Below are 16816 nucleotides of genomic sequence, written 5' to 3'. Positions count from 1 at the left end.
ACACCTGAGCTGTCTAGCCCTCTTCCAGTGTTCAAAAGCTATGCCTCTTGAGAGGTTTTGCTTACACCTAATCTTTGTGTCACAAAGATTTCTCTAACCATTATAATCTACCACAATCTTTACATTTGTTAAGTCCTACTGTACATGCAGCAAACAAATTAGTACTTAACTACTTTTTGTTTGTTAATTATACTTATCAAGTATACTACAAGATATTGGGGGATAATGATCACCCTTTTTTTTTTTTTTTTTTTTTTTTTTTTTTGGTTTGTCTAGTTCTCTACAGATTTCAGGATCACTTTAAGTCAACGTGGAATTCTGCACAATACTGAATTAAGTTCTTAACCCTGATTGTGCATTGTAATTACCTAGGGGACCTTCAAAATAGAAAAGGATATGTGGACCTCACCTCCCAAGGTCCCATTTTCATTGACCTGAGACAGGGCCAGAATTGATCTGCAGCCAGGATGAGAACCACTGACTTAGAGTTAACTGGATTTAGAGCTGAATGGACCCTGGGAGCCCTTGGAACTTCTTAACTACTTTTACAAGTTTCCCTATGTAAAACTATGCAAAACAGAAGCCCTAATTTATCTGCCCTAACTTACCTTGGTTCCAAAAATGACTCCTAAAATAATCTCAGAGAACCATATCACTTCAGATGGGTCTCTATCGCTGCAACATGACAGCAATCAAGGTGGAAATAAATTTCTAGTAGAAATTTCTAATAGAATTCTGGTACACACTATAACAAAATAGACATCAAAATATACACCCTAATGAAAAACACAAGAACAGATTTTTAAAAATATACTTTCTATGCTTTAGAATGCCTGAAAATATAAGTCTAAATGCTCTCTCTATTAAGTTATACATTTAAGTATAACTTATCTTTATCTTTAAATTAGTGGTCCCAGTCACAAATTTAGGAAGCTAATGAAGAGAATGTACTATGGTTAATTTTATGTGTCAACTTGACAAGGCCGAAAATATAATAGTGGCATTTCATCCTAATAAATTGGTTATGATTTTACTTCTCATCTGGGTTAGGGCTCAAAGATACCTAAATTTAGAGACAATTTGACAATTATTTAGACTATTGCTTTGGAATGAATGTTTAGCCCCTCCACTTCCTGCCAAAAAAAAAAAAAAAGTCTTCTATTGAAGACTTAATCCCCAATATGACAATATTTGGAGGCGGGAAGAAGGAGGTGGCTTCAGGAAATAATCAGGTCATATGGGAGCCCTTCTGAAAGGGATGAGTGGCTTTATAAGAAGAGATGCCAGAGGGATGATCTCTCTTGGCCATGTGAGATTACAGACAGAGGATAACTGTTAGAAGCCAGAAAGCAAGCCCTATGAACTCCCTGTTCAGCTGGTAAAGACGAATACACAACTAGAAGCTTTACTGGTGGCTTCATCTTAGAAGCCCAGCCTCCAGAAGATATCAGAAATAAGCATCTAGTTTAAGTCACCCCAGACCATGGTACTCTGTTATAGCAGTCCATACTGACTAAGGCAACAATGTAAACCATATGGTCTTATCAACAAAGAAAAGCAATGTTGATTTTTTTGAAAGGTTATATATGTCATATCCACTATCAGCAAGAAATAACTACTATTTAGCCTTCTAGTTCAATGAGATCCAGCAATTCTCCTAGATATTTTTGTATGATGCAGCTGATAGGGGTCCTAATTATAGGATTTTAACTTCACTATATTCTGAATAAAATTGGCTCATTGCTTTAAGAAGCTTATTCAAACACACATCATGTTTACAAGTGTCTCCCCTCCCCAAAACACTGTAATTTTAGTTTCTGAGTACTTCCTATTCAGATGATAAAAATTTTAGAACCTTTCCTTAGTTATTTCACTATGGAATATGATTTTCCAGAGGGTAAAAAAAAAGCTTTCTTACTTATCATTATATTCTTAAGTTCACTAATTCTCAGAACAAGAATAAAGACAAGAATATACACAAGTCAATTTTCATCATAACCTAAATAATAATTAAAAGCAGCATGACTAGCTAGTCTAATAACAGGCTCTCCCTTATGAGAAAATGTATACACACAAAACAAACCTTCTATAGTAAGTATAGTGAATACTTGTATTATCTCAGTAATTTCCCCATAAACATACCAGCTGACAGACCTGGGAAAGTTGGCCTATTTGTAGACTTTCCAGCATGGGATCTGTTTTCAGTTTATTCTGTTGTGCACTGGATTCCTACCATCCACAAATAAAGGATCCTAAATAATACACAAGAATTTTTCTCCTGACTGAGGTCTTATATAAATTATTTATCTAACTGTTTGACTTAGCTCAACTGAGAATACAATTCAAATTCTGAAGTCAGGCTTCATTTTCAGAATAAACTGACTCTATCCTATATTGAAACTATAATATATGTTGAGAGCATATTAGGCAAAATCACAGCACTGAACATTTGATGGCTTTTTCATTCTAACATCAAAGAATTCTATTCATGAATAAACAGGTACACTTGGTAATAAAAATTTAGAAGAGGATGATGGCTTCATCATAGTGTAATGAAATTCCACTGTAGTCAATAAGTGAGAGTATGGAGTCAAACTCTAAGCTATCTCAATATTTAAAATTCTACTTAACCTTCCATTCCTTTGGATAAAGTGAAAAATATCCTAACCCTAGGAACTTATGGAATTTATTTTTGGTATTTAGGCTATCAGGTACAGACCAGGTAATTAGACTAGGAACATTTACATTTATTCAAATATAAATAATATGTAAATCAGTTCTTAATGCAAACTTCATTTTAAGAGTATAACCAAATGTTCCAAGGTTATGATTAAACAACTTTAGGAATTAGATCAAAAACCCTCAACAGATATTCTGTGTTACTTCTGACAGGCAGGTAGGTTACGTAGAGGGTTTTTGTCTGCTTTTGCTGTTGTGTGATACAAGAGTTTTCTCTTCTGTTGTATCACACAAGAGTTTCTCCGTTTTTTGTCATTGTTTTGCCCTCTTCACATGAACTAAACACCCAGAAAGACATTAGCATTGCAGGGCCTCCACGGTGGCGCAGCGGTTGAGCGCTGGGTTGCAAAGCTGCCCGCAGCCTCTAGAGCACCGGTTCGATCCCCGGCTGCTGCCCAGCCACTGGAGGGTCCCACATGGCACGCAGACCTCTCCTGCCGCCGGCTGCTCCCCTCAGCAGTGTGCTTCGGTCCTTCTGCCTGTTCTGCTCCCGGCTCTGGCTCTGGTGAATTCTCTCACCCTCCCGTGCTTCCGACTGTACCCAGTGCTTGTATGTATAAATAAATGAATGAATGAATGAATGAATAAATAAATAAATAAATAAATCTAAAAAAAAAAAAAAGACATTAGCATTGCAGTGTGGGCATTTCAGCTAGAGAAAACCAATTCCTAGTAGTTCTGTGAGGGTGAGGAGCTTTCCAATTTTGCCAAATTGATTCCACCTTTCTCCTATCTGACCGGCATGGAAAAAAAAAGTACAGTAATATAATGGAGCTCTTAAAATAGAAAATAAAAAAATTTAATTTTGAAAAGAAAAAAAATTAGGTAGATTATGACCCGAGAAACATTTTTCTCCTTTGAACCTTAAGAACATGAACAGAGGTGATATCAAGTTCAAATAAATCTAACAGCCGTTCAAACTGGTAAGGCCCAATGAATCAAAGCAAACACAGTGTAACTGGAAACTGTGAATTAAAGTAACTATATGAATAACGTACTCTCATATACTATTGAATTCGGTTTCAAATGAGTAGAAACAGTGTTAATGAGAGCTATGTGGAAGTGAATGAGTCTGTTCTAATAGTTTCAAAGGAAACTATTAGTCATTCCAACAGAATTAACTGCTAAAGCCAAATTAATTATTCTTGGTAATCACAGATCTAAATGTATATTTTCCACAATGGGAGTGTAGAGAAACTAAGATAAATTGCTGCCTTCCATCCTCACTTGGATTTCACAATCCTTGGGTAAAGAGTAGAAAACTAGTGAGCTGGAAACTAAAAATGAAAGTTTAATGAGGCACAAAAATGTCATTTTTAATTAGGGAATAAGAAAATAATTTTTCCTGCTTGACTGGAATATATAAAAAAAAAAGTGGTCCCTAATCTTTATTATGCTCTATAGTTTATATTCCCCCAGACTAGACTACCAATCATTATCAAGAGATTAAAAACTATTATTATTTATTGACTAATAAAGCATGCAGGAAAACTTGTACAAGGATTCTGCCTTCCCTCTAAACAGTTACAAATCCCATTAACCCTTTGAAACACATCAGATTAGGAGGGTAGAAATTTTACTTACATTGGACTAAAGTTATGAAATTACAGGTTGAAATATGGGCTGGAGGAGTCAATGAAATCTTAAATCACAATCAAAATCCTCACCTACAGTGAACCTAGGTCTTTGTCTTTAGGCTTCCTGCTCAGAATGTGCCCCCTGGTCTAACCATAGCCTATCTACTGGATTCCACCTCTTGGCTGCAAAGAATCTACATACCTTCCCCAAAATAGCTACTCCCCAAGTCAGACATTGCTTATCTCACATTTTAAAGAAAACCATCCATATACACTGGCTTAAATGGATTTTGAGTCTCTCCAAAACAGCCTAACATTGAAGGCAACTGGGATCAGTGCTAATATAGTACAAACAAGAATGCTCTGAGCACAGCACTGACAACACACACTTCTCCCTACAGGCAGCCTGCGCATTGGGCCACTTCTGTGAGTCTTTCATCCCAATAAGATTATTAAACAATGGTGATTTCTTCCCCAATATTTAATTTAATTTAACCTAACTTTATCTGATCAGGAAATTTCATTTTGCATTTTTACAGCTACTATTTCAGCTTTTAAGTAACAAAATAACTAAATGGATCTTCACGCAACAACTATTTTTTAGTAGAATTCAGCATCTAAACAAAATGCCAGCAAAGCCATCACACAAATATTCAGTTAAATAATTACTAAAAAAGGGCCTCCCTAGTGGCACAAAGGGTTGAGCGCAGTGCTGTGAAGCTGACCGTAGCCTCTACAGAGCGAATACAATCCCCGGCCAGGGAGCAACCCCCATGGTGCAGCAGACCTCTCCTGACTCACCCGTTGCTCCCCTCAGCAGTGTACTTAGGTCCATCTGCCTGTTCTGTTCCCCACTCTGTCTCTGGTGAATCCTCTCACCTCCCATACCTCTGGATTGTACCCCAGTTCTTATAATCATAAATAAATAAATCTCATACTGATAACCATATATATATGTTACCTTGAGAAGGTATGTGGGAATATTGCTGAAATCCACCGGCAATTTCAAAAGGAAACGAGCTGAAAATTCACCAGTCTGTAGAAAGAAAGGTATAATAATAAGATTAAAATCAAAAATAGATTATGAAGTGACAATTATAGGCAAGGCCACAAGTTCAACCTGTTCAAAATGCAGGCATCTTCAATTTGGGTTTCCTAACATGAAGTGAGAAAAGAAGGTTGGGAGAGTGGGGGAGGATCAAAAGCAGCATTAAATTATTAGTTACTAAAAAGCACAATTAGAATTTAAATCTGCATTTTAAATGTGCAATAAACTTATAACACAGTAGTATTACCTTTTTGTTTTTCAAAAGTATAAAAAGAATACATTAAGGTATGATTTAACCAAACAAAAGCGACAGATCTGTCCTTAGATTCATTTGTTTTTACTAAAGCATTCAGACCACTTCACTAATATTTATAACCCACCAGCTAATGACACTGATCACCGCACTTATAGTGCATCTGGAAGTACACACAGAGATCGAACTTCTACCCAGATAAAGCAGTGGTGCCCCCCCAAGTGAGGATCTAATTTACCCACTAATCTCTTAACATCATTATCATCAACCAATATTTGTTAGTGATTTTCTCTATGAACTGGATTCTATAGTAAAGATATCCAGGAATTTAGCAATTGAACACATTTAAGTAAGTTGTAAGTAATTGTTTGTTTGTTTTTTAAGAGAGAAGAAAGTTTCTCTTGTAATTTTTATGATGGAAAAGTCTAAGTAATCACATTTTTTTAAACTATATCATAGTCTAAAAGAGGAGCTTTCCAACTGAGTCATGCAGACACCCAGGGGTCCCAGGGAACCTTTACAAAGACAACAAAGATGGATGCTGAGCAGGTGGAGTCCTAAGTTACCCAGCCTCTCTCATTACAAGCTGCAGCTCAGTTTGGAATTTTGACATTTTGGGTCTCAGTGACATATCGTTACAACAGAGAGATCTGGGGGTGCTCTAGAACTACTCTGAAGAGAGGATCTCTATCCTTTTCATACTGTGACTACTGAAGAGCTCTCAATATCTCCACTGCCTTCCCTCCTTAAAAAAAATGAGCACCTTGGGCCTCCCTGGTGGCACAAGGGGTTAAGCACTGCACTGTAAAGCAGTCCACTGCCTCTGCAGCACAAGTTCAATGCCCAGCTGGCCAGGGAGCAACCCATGTGGCGCAGCAGACCTCTCCTGTCTCGCCCTTTGCTCTCCTCAGCAGTGTATTTCAGTCAGTCCACCTGTTCTGTTCCCCATTCTGTCTCTGGTGAATCTTCTCTCTCTCTCTCTCTCACACACACACACAACACACACATATCTCTGGCCTGTACCCCAGTTCTTGTATGCATAAATAAATAAATCTTTAAAAAAAATTCTAGTTGTTACCAGAATTACTGTGGGGAATTTAAAAACATGAAAATGAGCACCTCAAACTCCCCAAAACATATCTTTAAACATAGCAAGCATTTACATATATTTTTATGGATGGACAGATGAATACACATAAGCACACATGCACACCTCTTGCAGATGATTCCATAAGAGTCATCACTCTTTTCCATGAACACCCTAGCAACTAGCTTCAAGGTCCTGGTTCTAATTTTAAAACATTGACCTGAAACCTTGAAAATGCAAACAGAAATATAAACCTTGAGCTCAAATGATAAAGACGATAACTACCATCTGCATAGTTGTTTGTTTTACTGCTTACGACATCTTTTAACTTACATCAATCTCTGGTTAAGAACAGAGTGCTTCTTCATTGTCACAAGTCTAACCCTGTGACACAAAAAAGTAAAAAATCAGAGAACTGAATGGACAGAACCAAAGCTAAGGCAAGTCAGAGAGAGGCACAGAGTCACTGTGCCACCATATATGCCAATGGTGAGAAATATGATAAATCCTTAGAGCTAAGCAGCTGTACTCAGTATAGAACACCAATAAATTCAGGCTACACACAACCCAAAAGTTCATTATGGTGAATAGGAGGAGAAAGTTTGTAGATGATCCTAAAAAAACTCTTACCTCCTATTATAGTCCAAGATTACCAGGAAGGGGTGGTTTTGGTATCATATTAACCTCTTCAAGGACTCCAGAATCAACATACCCTGTTAAATGTGATTCTTTGGACCTAAGTATAAGGGCTCCTACCTTAAAGTGGGTAAACATAGGGAAAACATACAAAACAATAGAGTTACACAGGAGTTTACAAGAGGGGGACATAGCTTTGGGGCATGGAAAGAACAGAAAAGATCCATGAATGCTGCATATAGTGCCACAGAGGAAGGAATACTCATCAAAGAATCCATGTTCCCAGCCATGGTCTCCACTGTTTCTCCTATATAATCAATTTTTCTTCTTTATTCACTACCACCAGCATACAAACATCATTTAAAAAGTCCCTCTCGAACTCATAAACTTCTTCAGCTCCTGGAAAGAATTAGTCTATATTTGAGGTCTACATTACCTCTTTTATAATTCTCTCTTAAACAATCTCCAGTCTCTCCTCCCTACCATGCAATTAAAACAACTCATCAAGGTCACCAATGAACTCTCCATTGCCAAACCCAATGGTCATTTCTCAGTCCTTATCTAATAACACTTTCTATCAGCAGCATTTTGACATACCTCATTGCTCCCTTGCTGGCACGTTCTTTATTTGGTTTCCAGTGTCCCATTTCGCCTGGTTCTTCTCTACTTCACTAGCCCTATGTCTGGTCTCTCCAACCTCTGAACACTGGAGTATATCAGGACTGAACCCCAAGACCTTCTTCTACACTCCCCAACCAATCTCACCCTCACCTGTGACTTCAAATATCATTTACATGCCAATGATTCCCAAATGTTATATCTCCATTCCAGATCTTGCCCTAATTCCAGTTTCATTTATCCAATTACCATGACTAAAACCAAAATCCTGATTTTGCACTATCTTTGATATTCATTCCTCATTTCAGTAAATGACAATTTCTTTCTTTCAATCTCTCAGGTCAAGAACCTCGAAATCATCCTTGACTTCTATTTTTCTTTCTTATCCCACATTCAAAGTAGCAGCAGATCCTACTGACTCCACCTTCAAACTATGTCCTCAGTCCAATCATTTCTCACCATCTCCAGAACCACATAATCTGAGACACCATTACCTGTAACCTGGATATCAGCAATCACCTCTAACTACTTCAGTACTTTTCACCTGCATTTTAGTCCCATCATCCCAGGCAAAGTAATCTTTTTAGCACATTGGTCAGGTTATGATACTCCTTCATTCAAAACTCATTCAAATGGTAGGAATTATGTTCCTTTTTAGAGTAATCAGACATGGTAACAACTGAGCACAGATATGAAAAGAGGTGAAGAAGCAAACCATGGGGATGTGGAAGGAAAACATTCCAGGCAAAGAAAAAAGCAAATATTAAAAGGATTGGTGCTGGAAAATGTCTGGATGTCCAAGAACAAAAAGCAAGGTCAGTGTTACTGGATCAAACAGGCACAAATACTGATCTGAGGTCACCCAGAAACTCTCTTCTCCACAGGATGAGGTATTCTAAACCTCTGGAGGTCATGTAACTATTTCCCCTAAACTGAGGGTACACTAACATGATGACTATATCTACGTGGAACATGTATTAAGTCATTCCTGGGACTGTTGAGACAGGTTTTTTAAAAGCACCATGGATTAGATGATGTTGGGGAAGGGAAATAAAAAATTCCATCTGGTTGGACAGAAAATGAAAAATCAAGTTCACTTCATTTATTCTTTAATTTATACAGGCAGCCACAGAGATTTATACAGTGATTTTCTACCTGCTAGTATAAAACAGCAATCTGTGCGTTAAAATGGCCACCTCAAAACTTGAGTTTGTTAGGCTCAATGACTCACATATTTTTTGAAAACACCAACAGAAAGACTGAATGTGGAAATTGGAAAATTAAAAAAGTACTTGTCCATACAAGGTAACAGGAAAGATAATTACATATTTAGCACTTGGACTCACTTGAACTGCTAGTTATTTTAGTCCATGCACTGTATTTTAGCTCTTTTGCCCTATTTTAGTTTGTACGATATATTTTTATTCTACCAGCTATTTTGGACCAAGCATTGTTCCTAAAATGTTCAGATGATCCCTACTTTGTTCCATCTCAAATGGCGATCCTAGAACTACTAATTTAATTTACATTTATTGGCAGCAGCCTTACTTACAAAACTAAATTTATCATAAAAGACATGTAGATCCCAGGATTAATATAAAATTGAGTTTATCAGTAATGGGCTGACTTATACAACTTAATTCATAATTAAACCTAAGACTGAAAGAAATTTGGTCCACTGGAAATCATAAAAAGTGTTTTATGATCTACAACTTGGAAGCCTAGTATACATTCTTTATTTTGCTATTGAGAGAATAAAGAAAACTTGGCACTTATTTCTAACAGCATTGGAAACTAAAGACTCAAGAATTCAAATGGTTTTCAATTCTGTCACTGATTTTCTTTTGAGGTATAAATTAATCTCTTCCTCTATGAAACTGAGCAAAGGGCAATTTAAAACATAACACAGATCTTGAGTTATAAACACTATATGAGTAGCAAGACACAAGTGAAAAATCCCTTTTGAATTCTACCTCAGTGATTCTTTCCCGTGTTTTTATGCTTTACGTTCCAACAGTTACTCAAGCAATTTACGGTCACTCTGTTGTAACGTCAAAGACTGCTTCAAAAGCAATCTTTCCTGTAAGCTGAAAAGGAGACATTTAGATGTCGCCAAGTGAACAGAATAATTTGATTTTTTTTTGTCAATCCTTGGTCAAATCTTCTCTTGGATAGATGTAGAAAATTATCTGACCTATGACTGTTAAAATGTCAGCCGTTCTGCCAACTGCCTTAATGGCAATTTCCCCAGCACTCGCAGTAAGTATGTGCATCCTTCCTTTTTTCAAGTTATAGTACTTTGGCAAGTAAACTAACAAGACTCTAAGTTTTGGCAATTTATTAGATCTACGCCTTTCTTCTGGTAACAGCAGCTGTGTCATAGTTCTCTTCTCTTTTTTGGAAGTGACAGGTAGACATCTTGTACAGAATGGATTCCAAACCCAGGTTTCTCAGTAAAGAGAAAATTTTCTTCATTTCTGAGAGGCTGTTCCCTTATCAACAAACAAGCTGTCATCTAAAATTGACTGCTCTTCTCACTTAGATAGCTAAAAGTGAAGAAATACTCAAAAGTGACTCTAACTTCAGCAGGGTAATAGTCAGGTAGAGATGATTCTTCAAATAGACTCTGACAACCAATTGCCTGGGTCTGGAAACTGTTCCTTGGAAAAGCAAAATTATTCCCTTCATGTGAAAAGGTAAGCCAAAGTTAATCATTTAGGATTTTAAAACATTTCTCACTTTACAAAATGTCTTCTAAGATCTATTCATTGGCCCCCAAACACTGTTCAGTAGATACAATTCATTTGTTTTTATTTTCTAAATGAGAAAACAAGTCTACGACAGTCAAGAAAGTTGTCTCCAGTCATTGAGGGAGTAAAACAGACCTCTGGCTCAACTCAAGGCTCAAGATTTATTCATCCATTCATTACTATTCATTACTATAATTAAGACCCTAAAATATATCAGGCCCTAACTAGGCACTGCAAAGATAATAAGTAAAATAGACACAACCTGCATCCTCCGGGAGCTTATAATCTAGTGGATGAATCAGACATAAATCAAAACAGTGACTCCTATAAATTACAACCTGTGAAAAAGACTTATCAAGGAAAGGGCAGGGTGTTCTGAGAGTATGTTCTATGAAGACATGACCTGTCTAGGTTTTGGGGCTCATTACTTTAATGGAACCTTTAAAAAGCTGAATGAAAAGAATGTGGAAGAATGTGGAGTGTGAAAAAAATAATAGCAGTCTGGGAAACAAAGAAAAACACAAAAGCAATGAGTGGGGACTAACTACACAAGATAGTGAGGCACAATATAGAGACCAAAGGGGCCTTCCTGGTGGCGCAAGGGGTTAAGCACCGCACTATGAAGCAATCCACAGCCTCTGCAGCACGAGTTCGATCCCCAGCCGGCCAGAGAGAAACCCACATGGTGAAGCAGACCTCTCCTGTCTGCCTGCTGCTCCCCTCAGCAGTCCCCTGTATTTCAGTAAGTCTGCCTGTTCTGTTCCCCACTCTGTCTCTGGTGAATCCTCTCACCCCTTTGCACCTCTGGCCTGTACCCCAGCTCCTGTATACATAAATAAATCTTTAAAAAAAAATAGAGAGAGACACAATATTTATAGCAGGAAACAACTGGTATTAAATCAAAAGACAGACTTAAGGAACAGAAAGTAAGTCAAGAAATAAGCCCAGATGCATTGAGTATATGACTGATGACATGGGTAGCCATCAAGGAATAAATAAAAGTTACAACTGTATCTCACATTGTGTATGAGGATAAAGTCTAAATGGGATAGGGATTTCAGTGTGAAAGCGTAAGCCAAAAAGAAAACACTGACAGAGAATATCTAATAGGACTCCAAATTCAGAAACCATAAAGAAAAACAGACAGGCTTGACTACCCAAACACAAAAAAATTTCTGGATGCCACAAAAAAAAAAAAAAAACAGTTAGCAAAGTCATTACTATTACAGCTGACAAACTGAGGAAAAGGTATTCACAACTCCATCACAAAGAGCTAATGTCGTTAGCGGAAAAAAAAGATGAAAACCCCAAGAGAAAACAAAGGGTATACAGAAAAGAAATTCAATTGATGCTTAAACATTTGAAAAACTGCTGAGCCTCATTCATAACCAAAGGAATACAATTAAAACTAAACTAAGTACTATTTTCACCCCCACAAACAGGGGAGATCCATCAGCTATAAAGACATCACTGAACTATCTTCTCAACCCCACTGTGTTTGAAGAGGTGGGTAGTGACACATGTTAATTGTTCACCTACAAACTGTCATTTTTCTCAGACCACTTAAGATTTTCCCCTGTATGTTAGCCTTCAGTATTTTGACTATGATGTGCCCTGTTTATTTCTCCCTTGTATTGATCTCCATGGGGTTTGTTGAGATTCTTGAATCCACAAGATTTTGTCTTTCACCATATTAGTGCATTATTTCATCACACATGTTCCTGCTTTCTTCCTCTCCTTTTCTCCTCCAAGGACTCCATTTATGTGTATATCAGGTGTTTTGATTTTGTCCCATGATTCCTTGAAATTCTATATCCCCTTCTTCCAAATGTCAACTCCTATCCAGCATTTGCCTCCTTTTGCTCATTCTCCAGTTCCTTCAGGCACATGGTTTTGTATTTTGTGCAGAGCTTATAGCTGTAGTTTATAGAAGGCTTAGTCCAACAAGAGCTACCTGACCATATTATGCAAAGTAGACTTGACTAAGATATACAAGTATGTTTATACACTGTTGATAATACTGCGGGAAAACACAAGCCTCACACATTGTTGATGGGTTAATAAACTGGTAGAGGGCCTCCCCGGTGGCGCAGCGCTGGGTTGCGAAGCTGCCTGCAGCCTCTGCAGCGCCGGTTCAATCCCCGGCTGCTCCCCGGCCACCGGAGGAGGGTCCTGCATGGCGCGCAGACCTCTCCTGCCACCAGCTGCTCCCCTCAGCAGTGTACTTCGGTCTTTCTGCCTGCTCTGCTCCCCGCTCTGGCTCTGGTGAATTCTCTCACCCTCCCGTGCTTCTGACTGTACCCAGTGCTTGTATAAATAAATAAATAAATAAATAAATAAATAAATAAATAAATAAATAAATAAATAAATCTTTTTTAAAAAGTACTTTTAAAAAATAAATAAATAAAATAAACTGGTAGAAACTTTATGGAGGGCACTTTGGGGATAAAATTATAGACACATATAATCTTTGATCTAGCAATTCCACTCACTTCTTTAAATGAAGTTATTTAACTTAATTTAAAATGTGCATAACACCATGTATAAGATCACAGTATTATTTGTAGTAGCAAAAGATTTAAAGTAACTGTGTCTAATAATAGTTGATATTAAACACTGTTTCAGTTATACAAGGTAATAATAAACATTTTTTCTTAAAAAATGGAGTTCTCTGTGTTCTTACAGAAATAAATGTATATTAAGTCAAAAACAAGGTGTAAAAGAGTGTAAAATACATGATATGATTTCCATAAAAAATATATCTCTTATGTGTGCAGATATATACAGACTCATATACACACACTTATGTTTGCTTATATGTTCATAAAGAAACTGAAAAACTATGCTGGAAAACACCTATACTCATGCTTATGTGGGATGGCAGAGGGGAAAAAAAGGAAATAGGACAATGATGGGAGGAAGATTTTTCATCATATATCTTTAAAAATTTTTTATTTTTGAATAATGTGTACATATTATACACCCAAACATTTTTAAAAAGGGATTTGAAATTTAAAATGAAAAGCATATATGTAATGAGATGTTCATAATTCATGCATTCAGTCATTCATCCTTTCAACAAACACTGAACACCTGTTGTGCCAATTACCATGTTAGGTAATGAAAATCTTGAGACGAAAAATGACAGTCTCTGTCCTTACTGAGTTTAAAGTCTACTTTGACTATCAAACAAATTAGTACAATGTGGTGCTCTGACAGATATTCACAGGATACTCTGGAAGTAACTTAGTTAGGACTCTTACTTTCAGGTGACAGAATTACAATTCAAACTAACCTGAACAAATAAAATATAATTTATTAAAAAGATATGTGGTGTTTCACAGAATCTAAAATTAAAAATGCAACTGGCCTTAGTTCAAAGGACTCTCAGAATTTTGTCTCTTATCTGTGCTCTCTCTACACTTCATCTTACTTTCTATTTACCACTTCCTGATTCTTTTGACTAGATATAAGGAAGAAAAAAAAACTCTCAGATTTACAAGTGACAGACCAGTTACTCCTAGAATCCACTCTCACTCTCTCAGTACTAACTCCAACTTCCCAGGCAAGAATTCTGCTTGACTTACATGCCTCCTGATCTGATCAAAATAATTTCCACGGTTCCTTGTAAGAAATAACAGTGGTAGCATAAATGCATTAAAAATTATTGAAAAACTACCAAACACTTTGGGGGATTCAGATTGAATTATTCATACATTTCCCAAAAGCCATAAAAAAAATGATGGTTTTCTTACAGAACACTTCAAATACAGGTCTTCAGTTTTCCTTTTACTATAATGGAGGGAAGACTTCAGAAACTGAGTCAGCTTGTCCTCTGAAGACACATGCGGATCCCCTTCAGTCTGAGAAAACTGTGCAATGGGTGCTCCCTATACCTAAATACCATCAGGAAAGTGGGGTAAAGCACCCAAGACTTCAAAACAACAAATGGCCTCACAAATATAAGTGGGTGGCACAAGTCCAGACTTTCTTCACATCCTATTCCATAAAGTGTAGGCAAAGAAAATAGAAAGGATTTCCGTAAAACAAGGTCTTTTCCACTTGATGCATCCTGCTGCGAAAGAAACTTGAACCTTTTACTGAAATGCCTTTTATTTTAAAAACAGCAATAAAGTTCCTTTGAAATGTCAGTAAGATTATTGTCTTGATGTATCATTTAGGTCTACGTACAAATAAATACACACCACTTTCTGTGAACAAAGTAAAAAACCCAAGATACAAACCACCATGAGCAATAATCCTAAGTACTGTTCCTACTTAGATACAGGTCAAAACTCAATGTAACCAAATCCATTACAAAAACCAATGAAAAAGTGAGCCCCTGTCATGGGTTCATTTATTTTAAATAATGTCTAACTCATAAAAGTTGTGTGTGGTCAAAAACAAATAAATCTGGTGAGTTCCTAGAGTGTGCAGGAATTCATTTGACTGCCACACGGCACCTTTCCAAAGGTGCAACCACAGGTGTGTCCCGATCTACAACTGAAATCTGACCAGATTCGTGGAAATGAGCATGGGACCCTACTGTCTCTTCCAGATAATAGCTGGATTGTTTTTTCCTTCAAATAAAGTGTAAGTCTCCTGTTTTTACTTCCTCTTCTCCACCTCCCTCCTGATACCCTGAAATCTGTTCTCCCCTCATCAGAACTCCAACAAAACTGCTCCTAAAAAATAAACACCGTTCTTTTTCTTAAAAAGTAACTTTCCCTCCACCTTGCTTTTGTCCTTTGTCTGTACCTTGGTGATACCAGCTTCTACTGGTCCACATACAGAACTTTATAATAAATAGAAATTCAAGAGGTAATACAGGAACAACCACTGAGCCAGAATTTCTTGGACACCTACTATAATAACTTAAATCACGTATGTATGAAAGATAATACTACTTTCTAGCTCGGTTTGCTTAATTTTGTTTACTTCCCACACAGGTGATCTAATTTAATCTTTGTGTCATGTCTGGGTGAGAGTAGTCATCTCCAGCAAAGTGAGAAACCTTTGGTCAAACCCAACACAAACACAAAAACTAATGACAGAATGAGAATCCACAATTCCTGCCTCCCAGGTCACTCCCTCTCCAATACATTTCCAGCTGTCCTCAAGCAGCTTACACTCTTCTGTTAAAGCAATCAAACAAGGAGGTCAGTGGGCTGAGGTGGCTCCAGTGCCTCAGCCAGGTGATGGACTAAGCTAAAGTGAACAAGTATCAATGCCACAAGATTAAGACAACCAATCGCAAATAGTCAATTTGGCTTTTCCAAATAATACAACCATTTGAGCTACACCCAGCCAAATAATTTTCTTGTTTTGTTTCCTATATACTCCATAAAAACCTTGCCCCTAGCTCTTGTTAGTAGAAAGCACCTAACCACTTCAAATAAATGTTTGCCCAGATAAACAATCTGAATTTCAACATGCCTCAGCTTATCTTTTAATGCTGCCCCAGCACTTCCCCTTCAAGTGTAAGATCACAAGATGAGCTGACAGGAGCAAAAGCCATTAACTCAGTGAGGAGCTATCACAAAATGGCTTCTTTATTTTCTGTAAGATAGTTTCAGATGTTGCCAGAGCTTAGTTTATAAGCCATGGATTCATAAAATACTACTGGGATTTGAGGTCAAACACACACACACAAACCCCTCCCCAAAGGTAACTGCTTCACATTCTCCATTATATAAGCATATAACACTACTATGAAAATACCCACAAAAAGAAAACATATGTTGTGAAAAAATTCCATTTTATCTCACAGATCACCCACTGGTGATCTTTAATATGTAAAATATGTGGTTGAAGAACATCTCAAAACATTCAATGCATATCAGGGGGAAAAAAAGCCTATGATCAAAATCGTAGGTATGGTAAACTAACTTTGAGTTCTGGGAATTAAAACAAAAGCAAAAGAAAAATTCACAAATTTCCTTACAGCGCTTTGCTATAATTAACAAACACTGATCCTTCAGATACAACAGAGTTACGCAGGAAATGTTACCATGTGAAATGAGATTTTAAGCTTTACCCATTGAGAAAACTTACAATGTACTTTTATTTCAATATGTTGTATCAAAATACACACAGCTTTAATGCCTA

The 16816-nt window shown here is 37.0% G+C and overlaps 1 protein-coding gene across 3 annotated transcripts in view; it reads right to left on the bottom strand.

Moving 5' to 3' along the window:
- The window catches only part of BABAM2 (BRISC and BRCA1 A complex member 2), a gene marked incomplete at both ends in the record, with an annotated part of 352443 nt that overhangs the window by 231262 nt on the left and 104365 nt on the right, over window positions 1-16816 (bottom strand). For all 3 annotated transcript variants that reach the window (XM_084235977.1, XM_084235976.1, XM_084235978.1), the window contains one exon: window positions 5278-5352. In XM_084235977.1, coding sequence (XP_084092103.1) covers window positions 5278-5352 — 75 coding nt within the window. The remainder of the gene's footprint in view (window positions 1-5277; window positions 5353-16816) is intronic.

Source organism: Talpa europaea, assembly GCF_964194135.1.
Source record: "Talpa europaea genome assembly, chromosome: 6".
Taxonomy (NCBI): Eukaryota; Metazoa; Chordata; class Mammalia; order Eulipotyphla; family Talpidae; genus Talpa; species Talpa europaea.
This window is presented reverse-complemented; position numbering and strand designations above follow the sequence as displayed.